The sequence below is a fragment of the Chiloscyllium plagiosum genome, chromosome 38 (assembly GCF_004010195.1).
Source record: "Chiloscyllium plagiosum isolate BGI_BamShark_2017 chromosome 38, ASM401019v2, whole genome shotgun sequence".
NCBI classification, from domain to species: Eukaryota; Metazoa; Chordata; class Chondrichthyes; order Orectolobiformes; family Hemiscylliidae; genus Chiloscyllium; species Chiloscyllium plagiosum.
Window position 1 is genome coordinate 14,682,854 of NC_057747.1, and position 11,079 is coordinate 14,693,932.

The 11,079-nt window shown below is 38.5% G+C and overlaps 1 protein-coding gene across 1 annotated transcript in view; it reads left to right on the forward strand.

Moving 5' to 3' along the window:
- Window positions 1-8,544, forward strand: part of LOC122541857 (elongation of very long chain fatty acids protein 5-like) — a 39,527-nt gene extending 30,983 nt beyond the window's left edge. The window contains exon 3 of the mRNA XM_043678931.1: window positions 7,850-8,544. Coding sequence (XP_043534866.1) covers window positions 7,850-8,404 — 555 coding nt within the window. The 3' untranslated portion in view covers window positions 8,405-8,544. The remainder of the gene's footprint in view (window positions 1-7,849) is intronic.
- Window positions 8,545-11,079: the final 2,535 nt, after the last annotated feature.

Here is an 11,079-nt window from a genome sequence, read left to right on the forward strand (position 1 = left end):
TGGGGGGGGGCAGGCAGCTGGGTTTTGCCAAGCAAGGGAAGCGGTTTGATGCAGAGGATTTTTATGAATCATAGAATCCTGACAGTGTGGAAGCAGGCCATTCAGCCTGTCATGTCCATACTGACCCTATGAGGAGCATTTAATCTACACCCACCTCTATGTATACAAAGCAGAGCAGGAGATTGACAGATACTGTTCCACTGTGTGTGATCATCACAGAAATATTGAAGGAGCAAATTTAAGTATAAATTCTGGAATAAAGGGATGTATCTGTGGATGAAAGTTTTGGTTGACATGTAAATGTAGTGAAGTTGTTTTTTCACATGGTAATTTTATGTCATGATATTAATATTGATTGTTGATTAAACTGTTGACATTGACTTTGAGATTAATGATCCAGTTTTGCTTTCTTCTGAAATAAAAGCAGAAATTGCTGGAAAAACCAAGCAGGTCTGGCAGCACATATAGAGAGAAATTAGAGTTATGTTTCGGGTCCAGTGATGTACCATCGAACTTATGGTAGCTAGGAAAACGACTTCTTCGTGTGTCCAACTGTGTTTTTCTCTCTCTCTCTCTCTAAGCTCTATTTGCACCTATCATTTACTCTCCCCCTACTCTTCTGCACATGTATCAATGTTTTCCTAGCCATTATCAGCTCTGAGGAAGGATAACTGGATTTGACATGTTAACTCTGGTTTCTCTGCACAGATACTGCCAGACCTGCAGAGTAGTTCCAGCAATTTCTGTTTTCTTTTCTGATGTCCAGCATCTGCATTCTTTTGGTTTTTTTGCTTTCTTCTAGTTGAGCAGATGTGACACTTTCTCCAAGACTTAAAGTGACAAATCAGGGCAAAATATGCAATTATACCAAGGGTATACAGTTTATTTTCAACACGCAATTCATACTTTCATTAATTCATTGTGGTATCAGCAGGTTGTGGGTTATTAAGGATATTGGTATGTCAGTTGAAGGTATTTGACATGATGTAACTGTCTGATTATGCTTTGGAAACTTTTACATTAAATTAACATTAAAGATGCTGCATAAATGTGAAATATTGTTAGTAAAATATTGATGCGAGCTCTTAGATTAGAAGAAAGTATCTATTATTCAGAAAGGCTCAACAAATTTTATAATTAATAATTTTCTTAAGTAAAAATATGTTGGAACACCTGACATAATTTGTATTTTTTTTAACTGAACGCACTACTCTCGTCTGAGAGAAGGCTGCACTGAAGTGTAGTATAAAAAGGGTCTCCATGATTCTCAACATTTGCTCTCTCTGGAAGCCTGTGTAATTGTCATTCAGGACTGAATTTCACCCAATTTTGGGACTGGTATGAAACTGCGGTATACCATTCGGATCAGTATAAATTATTATCGATAATATGGTGCTTGTTTCAATGAGGAAATGTTTCAATTTTACATGATCTCCACCAATCAGTGTTTGTGAGGGTTGAACATGCTGTACCTTTATAAAAACAGCTCCTGGTGAAATATATATCGCTGAAATTTACCACTTCAAAACTCAGATGGACTCTAATTCTGAACCAATTTGTGCACTGTTAGAATTTCTGCCACTTGAACACATTATTTTTAATATTTCCTCAAACGCCATCTTTTCTCCACCAAAATGCCATCTGTTTGTATCTAAATTTCTATAAACTGGAGATATTAGTTCTCAATTCGTGCTTACTTTTGCAACAAAGATCATCAGCCAATCTGCAGTGTTTCTCAATAAAATCAATTTAAGAAAATTGCTGATTGAAAGGACATTTCACACTACATTTCTGAATGATGCTGCTATACTTTGGTCTAATCTAGTGATAGGTTAGCAGTAGTTGCTAAGTATTATGATTGGAATAATTTATAATGATTTTATGCTTGCAGTAGCAGGACTTAATATTCCTTTTTTAATTGAAAATACTTATTCAAAGTTCATAGTTTGAATTACTATTGGCTGTGGATGATTATTAAGTGAATATTGTTTCCTTTCAATCAGGTTTTATTGAGTTTTAGACTTAATGAGGCACAGCTATGTGGCTATTAGAATTGAAGAGGTGGTGATATTATATGACTCCATAAAATATATGTATACATTTATATTCTGTATACACACTGAGGTTTACTATTATAATAGAGAGGCTCTTCGTGTAGAAAATACCAGGCAATCTCTTCAGTTTTTATTTTGCAGCACTGCATCTACAGTCATGAATCCTATTTTAAAACAAAAATGGGTAATATATGTATTTGGAACTCAAAAGGCATCTAGTCACCAGGGGAGTCTTTTCTGCAATGAGCACAAATTGGACTCCTCCCAGACATATGTAGGCCACTTTTTAAGAAAGGCAGGATTTGGACAGAATATCCTAACTCCCTTGCAGCCTCATAAAGGGAATGTGACAGAGAGGCAGCACCTTTACCCAGGCAAATCCCAACTACTATTAGTAAATACCTCAATCCTCAAACAGCGCCAGAGTCCCCAATGTGTGCGCAACCAGACTGTCAATGCTAATTTTGCACAGTGTTCTACACTGACTTTATAAATTACATTCCTATAATGTATTGAAACTGTGAAAAGCTACATAGGTATCCTGTGAATGTTATTCCCTTATTAATTCCTATGTCCACATTCAGAACAGAACTTGTTAAGCTGTAATTATGCACTCCACCCAACAGGGACACGTAAATGCTACCACTGGCAAGAGGGCATGATTTGAGTCTTTTAAGATTACATAGGAAGTTTCCACCTTAAATATGTGCAATGGAATTTCTACTAGCAGCTTGCAAATAAGACTGGAATACAAGAGTTTAACAAGCAACTGAGTTAAGTCTGCATGACCTGGTCCAATTATCCCTGATCTCTAAACCCATTTCATTCTAAGATACAGGTGGGTCTGCACACTAAAGCCAGGGGTATCAGGAACAGGTTCTATCATTTGTCTATGCACTAAACAACTGGGAAGTCCAGTGTTGTAGAACAAGAGAGGGAGCACCCAGGAAACCAGGAGGCTGGAGTTTCTCAGTGGGAACCATAGCCAATTTATCAACCATTTTAGAATTAATAATTAATATGAAACCATTAATAATTCAAAACACCAATTTCCAACATTAATTGTACCTTTTTAATTAAACACTTAGCTGTAACAGTGTCAATTTGAATATTTATCCCCACAAATTTTATGAACTCTTAATTTCAAAAGGCAAATATTACATTTTGGATTCTATGAGTTGAAAAATTATTGTGCACAATATTAGCATGTGAACACTTAATGTAGCATTGCTTTATCCAATTTAACAGCTTATTTCAAATAAGGATAGGTTAATGCCTCTGTTAAATAGTGCACAAACAAATGTCAGATGAATGTGTTAAGGGCTTATACACAATTTCTCAGCTGTGGTACTTTGATTCCGAACAAAATATTGCTGGTTGAATGTAGTCTTACTATAATCTATACAACGTACTTTATCATTTTGTAGCTACTGAGAATGATATCCCTGAAAAGTTGATCTGTATTTATGCAGTAAATCTTTGCTGTATCGGGCCAATGACATTAGAAGATATTTGGGCTATTGTATTTGAGATATCCGATTTCCATTGTTCTCCATTAACATTGACCTTCTCTCTGGGTCAATCATCTCACTTTGATGCAGTGCTGCTAACTCTTTCACTATAGGAAATGAGGGCAAAACAAATAAATGACCCCGCTTGTTATCAGAAATGGCAAGGGTGTGAGTTACAGATGTAATTACCTTGCTTACGGCACCTCTTGATTTTTAGCCACTCGTAGACAATCTGGGTCAAAAGCAGCATGGAATTACATATTTCTGAATCTAATCTTAACTCAAATCTCATAGTCATTTCGAGGCGTAGATTTTATTGAAATGGGCAGGGTTCACAGGCAATGCAAGTGCCATTCACTGTGATAAAGACTGCTTTCACTAACCAACATGCCCTTGATGACATTTGGTCATTGCAACTTTCCAACTGAGTGTCCTGGAAGTTTATTAATTTTGGATGTAAAGTTACTTCAAGTACAAGGAAGAGCTGCATAAATCCTTTCTGTTCTCGCATCGTAGCTACAAGCTTTGATGTTTTAAAATGTCCGTTGCTGCTGTATATCTGCTGTTTTCTGGATGTTGCTTCTTGACAGCTGCTGCAATCCCCAGAGAGGCCTAATTTATTACCCTGATTCTCTTTTTCTCTGTAATGGATATGGTATTACAGGAGGTTGCATTTTTTGTTACTTGGAGGTCACTGTGACCTTGTCTGGTGGTAATAAGAAAGATTAAAAATCCAGCCTTGTCTACTCAGGAATTCCAGTCAGATATGGAAACTATGGATCACCCTAAATTAATTGCACCACTATCCTGTGCTAGTTGTTCATGGAAATTAGAGAGAGCAGTGACAGACATTTTTGAGGGGTAAAATGCCAAGTTAACTAAATATTAATTATGTAACACCCTGACAACAATTTCTGGTGTAGATCATTTCAGTACTATACAGCTTGACCTGATTTCATCAGCAGGACAGTAAGATATTTACCTGAGCCGATTATTGCTTTCTAAAATTGCGTTTGTCAGCTGGATATTACCAGCTGAAAGTTGCTTATTGTACTGCAGTGCAGTCACCATGTAAGAGCTGTCTCTCAATTCAGAAGCCTGTGTACAGTCAGCACATGTGATGTGACTTCAAGGCAAGCTTAACATCTTGTACTTAGTGCTGCTGTCACATGGAGGTGAGAGCTGTTGATTGCATTCTGAGCCTGAACAGATAAAAGTATTTTTTTTAAACTCCAAAAGCACTTAAAGACTTTTGCAGCCTTGCAGAAATGTACATTTTTCATCACGACCTCTTGTCACCCACTACTGCTCCCCATAACCCGACAGCTTTCCTCCAAGATCATAATTCTGATGATTATTGAGTACAGTGGGAACTGGCAGTGTGTTACAAGCTGAAGCCCCTATGCTGTGCCCTCCGTATCTTTTCATGTTTGAAAATCAGTTTCAGGTGGAAAGTTGAGAGCCCCCTCCCTCATTTGCTTTTAAGCAATGTGCCTTAAGAGTGAGATCATTGTCAGTCATTTCCCAAACGTGATGGAACATGCCCCCAAATTACACATCACGCTGTAACATAATATTACTGAATGGATGAGAGTAGATTAACTCAGCCATCGTTTCTTAGAATAGTAGAATCCCTACAGTGTGGGAGCAGTCCATTCAGCCCATCGAGTCCACACCGATCCTCTGAAGAGCATCCCGCTCAGACCCGCCCCCCACTATCTCTGTAACCACATATTTACTCATGGTTAATCCATCTAGCATGCACATCCCTAGACATTATGGGCAATTTAGCATGGTCAATCCACCTAATCTTTGGACTGTGGGAGGAAGCTGGAGGAAACTCACACAGACACCTGAAGGTGGAATTGAGTCGAAGAGTGGGGTGCTGGAAAAGCACAGCTGGTCAGGCAGCGTCCGAGGAGCAAGATAATTGATGTTTTGGGCAAAAGCCCTTCATCAGGATGCCCGAAACATCGACTTGCTTGCTCCTCGAATGCTGCCTGATCGGCTGCGCTTTTCCAGCACCACACTCTTTGACTCTGATCTCCAACTTCTGCCGCCCTCACTTTCTTCTGAAGCACAACCACCTGATGAAGAGGCAGCACCTCAAAAGTTAGTGCTTCCAAATAAACCTGTTGGGCCAAAACCTGGTGTTGTGTGATTCCTGAAGGTAGAATTGAACTGGGTCCCTGGTGCTGTGAGGCAGCAGTGCTAACCATTGAGCCACCATTGTTCCTTTTATTTTGCAGAATATATGAGAGTTTTGTTTTTTCCCCTCCCAGAACACTGAACTGGGGTTGGAATTTGCCATGTGTAGGATTGCTGAGTGAATATACCTCCTTAAACTCTGATTCTTTTTGGATATGTGTAATGCACTACCAGCTTACTGCCACCATGTTTTAAACTTATTAAATGGATTAGCTATTTGAAATTTTCCATTTCTGAGGCATTCATTAAACACATGGAGACATGACTGGTCTTGGCAGCTTATCAAAAAGGAGTTGCCAAGTGTAAATAATTCACAGTCAATGTGTGCGTGCATTATGTTTGATTTGTGAAATCATGCAAAACAAAGTATGGCGAGTCAGCTCTTGGTGTCTTGGTCATCTTACTCAAACGGCCAACTACTTCACCATCTTTCCATGCTCTTGTCTTACAAATGTTTTCATTTCAAGTGATATCTCATTTAAAAATTGCTATTGATTCAGGCAGAAACATAGAAAATAGGAGGGGGAACAGGCCATTCAGCCCTTCAAAACTACTCCACTATTCAATATTCCCATGATTGACCATCCAGCTCAGCAACCTGTTCCTGCTTTCTCCCATACCCTTTGATTACTTCAACCCAAAGCATTATCTCTAACTCATTCTCGAAACCATGTTTTTCCCTCAAGTAGTTTCTGTGATAGAGAATTCCAAAGCCTCACCACTCTCTGGGTGATAAAGTTTCTCCTCATCTCAGTCCTAATGGCATATCCTTACACTGTGACCCCTGGCTCTGAACTCCCTGGTCATTGGAAACATCCTTCATGTCTTACCTTGTCTTGACCTGTTTGAATTTTACACGTTTCTACAACCCCCAACCTCCAATTCATCTAAATACCGGTGAGTGTGTCCTAACTATGCAGTCTCTCATCATACATCAGTCCTGCCATTCCATTGCACCATCCATAATTTGTACAAAAGGACACTTTCCTAATTCCCAGGCTTGTTTGTCAATTTTCCAAAAGATTTAATAAGGAAGAACAAGACAAACTATCCTAATTAGTGAGCAAACGCATCAAAAAGAAGCATGAAAAAGTTGCTGAGTCTTTTCTACCAGTGGAAACAATTTCTCCCCAACAGCCTTCTTGATTTTGACCACATTTCAAGAATCTGCTCAAAGGAGAGCAATCCTAGCTTCTTCCCTCTTTTTAACAAATCTCTACAGTGTGGAAACAGGTCATTCAGAACATCAAGTCCACGCTGACCATCCGAACAGCATCCCACCCAGACCCACCCCCATCCTGCAATTTGGCATTTCCCATTGTTAACGCACCCAGCCTGCACATTCCTGGACAGTTTAGCACGGCCAATCCATCTAATTTGCACATCTTTGGACTGTGGGAGGAAACCGAAGCAGACACAGGGAGAATGTGCAGACTCCACACAGACAGTTATCCAAGGGTGAAATCAAACTCTGGTCCCTGGTGCTGAGGCAGCTAACCACTGAGCCACTGTGCCTTAATGTTTACAATTAATAAAGCCATGAACTCAACCACTTCCTCCAATTGTTAAAATTTCATACTACCATTTGTAATGATGCAAAAGTTTTTAAAAAGTTTTTCATAGCCAGAGAGTAATACAAGTGTAATCATTTGCTTGAACCGCTTTTATTATGATTGAATAACATGGCTGTGGAGTTGGTTTTGCAGTTAGGATCTTGCTTCAATAGTACTAAGTACTAACTGAGGTTCAGGATGTACCTCAGTCACAGAACTTCAAGTTAAAGATTACAGCTACACTGCTGGAGAAAGTGAGTGAGTTGTGCTAGGAAGGACAGTTACAATCAGTGTTAGGAAAATAATATAATTTAGAAGCCTCTGGTTAAATAATTCATAGGTTCAAATCTAAAAGTCATCTAATTTTTCTTCAACCTAAAATGTATTTTCATAATTATGTTGCTGGAAGCCAAATTAATTCAATTTTCTTAGGCACTGTCATTTGTTAAGTTGAACAGAATGTGATTTGAATAGTTGCTGCTTACCAATCCTTGTAAATGTCTGTGTTTGTTACATTCTGCAGATCCTATTAGTCTATAACATGGCCTGTAGCATCATGAGCCTCTACATCACACTGCTCTTCCTGCGCGGCCTTAGCATCACAACATCCATTTTTCAAAAGGAGTTCTTTCCAGAATTGTACCATGCCTACTTCATGTATTGGGTGATTAAAAATGTGGAGTTGCTTGACACAGTCTTCATGATCTTAAGACATCGAAAGCGTCAGATCTCCTTTCTACATGTCTACCATCACTGCAGCATGCTGGTCCTTAGTGACCTGACTTACCACTACTATCCATGGCCAGCCATCGCTCCTTTCCTTGCATTTAATTCATTCGTTCATGTCATCCTGTATTTCTACTATGGGCAGAGTGCGTTGAACCCTATCCAACGACCTGCGTGGAAAAAAAGAATGACCCAATTACAAATTCTTCAGTTTCTTTTGGACTTGATCCTTGCAACGTGGGGGTATCTCTTTCATGGATTTTGTATTTACAGTATCCTGTATGGTTTGACAATGCTAGGACTGTTCTCAAACTTTTATCGTATGGCTTTTAGTTCCAAAAAAGCGACCTAAATGTACTTATAATTGTGTAATTTGATTTTAACATTGTTTTCCTTTCCTCTAATTATAATGGCTGATTTACAGTCTGGCACAGTGTTAATATTTTGAATTGTTTTTAAAATGTAGTTGTTGAAAATAAAATAGATAGAAATTAATGTGCTTTTTGTGTCTTTACTCACGAATTCAGATAGTTTGTTTTGTCTGTTCCTGTTCCTATTATTTTAGGTTTGTGTTTGGGATGCCTTTGCATGTCTTTTTACTGTTACGTGATAAAGCACAAGCTGGTACAATTTGTTCAATTTCATTCCGATGAATTCAGGCCTCCTAGGTGTCGGTGGGAGAAGGTGCCGCAGAGTGGACATTTCCAAAAACCCGAAGCAAGAATCAATTAAAGCTGATTCTATACGTCTCTCAAAAACAGGGTTCCAAAGCAACCTTAACGCAAATTGCCATTAATGCTGATGGGCTTCTGCTGAAAATAGAGCAGGAAATAGGAAGTAACCTGGTGCCTTTCCAGACAATATTTAATTTTTTAAATTCGAATGATATATTATTATGTGCCAACGAAAGCATATGTGATTCAAATTGAAAAGTAATGTAACCAATCACTTGTCTTGAGGCTGTTAATACTTTAGTTCTGTGAAGAACTTGGTGATAATATTAATGAACAACTATTTTATTAACATGCACCATTAATAGGGCTGAATCATTCTGTTATATTTTTCAGTTGAAGATTGAACTCTTGTCAAATCTCAGTATAGTTTACTTCATAGAATGTTGTACATCCTTACACTTTACAAACTTGTACATAATTCTGTACTCTCCAGTCCCTTACTCTAGGCTTGGATTTAACTCCTTTTTGAAACTTGAAACTTTCAAGTATTGTCTTTAATGTTTATTCACTTACTGACTGGACACAGCTCTTGACGATGTTCTCAAACTTGGATGAATTGTAGAAGGTTAGGTTCATTATTCTCACATCAGCTGCATGCGGCCATCAAATTCATAGGAAGCAGTGCTCAAAGACATGGCGGTCTGAAAGATGAAATCTGAGGAGTTGGATTATAGGTTGAAGTGTAGGATCTCACGATTATTTTTGGCACTCCATTCCAGGACCAATTGGACAGAAACAGATACATCAATATAGAGGCAATAACAAAGGTAGTACATCTTTGGAAAAAATTCTGTCTGAATTAGATTGGCACCAACATTGACACAGTGAGGAACAAGTAAAGAGCAGGAGGGAAAAAAGAAGAATAACAGGATAGAAAATTAATGCAAAGAAAATCAACCTATCCTGAACAGTATTTCTTACTGGAAAGTAACAGAAAAGATGCATATAAATGAACAGTAGAGGCTGTCACAATTGAACGCAAGGCTATGATGACAACGGGAAATTGGAGTGTAATAGGATGTCAGTGGTTAACAAGCATTCAAAATGTTTATAACTCATCATTTAGGAAAGCACCCCTGAGAATTTATGGAAATAAACCTATGGATCCAAGATAAGTTTTCCAACAAATTAATTGAATGGAAATGTGTTGTGCAGAAGCAAAAAAGAGAATTTCAGGAGTTAACAGCTGACTACCAGATCAAGTTTAGCTTGATTTATAGAGAAGTAAAGAAAGTATGGTATATGCAAACAGAAAGGTAGTTCTAAAGGGAGAGAATTCACCAAATTAGTCACTGGGAGCGGACAAGACATCAAGAGCTAGAGTTGGTCATTCTGACCTGTGTTCAGAAACTGCAAGACCTAGCTTTCAACTCAACCCAGTGAAAGTATTTTAATTCTGATTTGCAGATGTTCAGCTTGCATTCAGGTGGTTGGCAAGACTTGGAAGACTGTTGATCTATGAGATATCCTGAAACACTAGAAAAATTAGTTCTCATATCCCGTTCATTAGATCATAGGATCCTCTGCTGCCTGGTTGACCAGAAGCATTTCCAACCTTCAGATCGAGATCTCTACACTATATGTGGCATTACAATCCTTCAGTCAGGTCCCTGCAGCTCCTCTTAGTTCCCTTCTTTAGGAATGGAGAAAAATTTGAAAGATCACCGCAGGCTATTGTTTCAGAATATAACAGGTGACTGGGAAGCATGGGGTGCTGTGCTGTCGATATATAGGATATGGAGCATACAAGCTATGCATCACATTTTGGACTTAACTGAGGTGTTTTCCTTTGAATCTCAGCCAAGTTATGGAAGGCTGCTCATATGTAAATGCAAGAGATACTTATGGCCAGTCATTTTTGGTGCTGAAACCTACAAGGACTGCTACAGGCTGGCAAAATGGTAAGGAATTCTGACAGCAATAGGAGTTGGGAGTTGGGATCATTTTTATGTAGACATGCTGACATCCTGAATAAGGTCAATACATGCGACTATCATTTCATCTGTGGTACTGCCTTCAGACTGAGCTTAGCATCTTTTGTTTGTCTGAAGGAGAACAGTTGGTAGAAAGTAATTGAGGTATCTAAACTTCTTATTCATCCATCCAGCATTGTCTTCTTTCTTTAGATCAGAGTCTGCAGTCATTTTTACTTCCACCAAAACTGTACATCATGTCAGCATGAACTTCTGCTGTGCTAGTCCCATTGCAATATCCTTAGAGTTTCTATGTACAAATGCAAAGACACGTCTTTTATTCATTCCAACATTTCGAAGAGCAGTCATATCGGACTTGA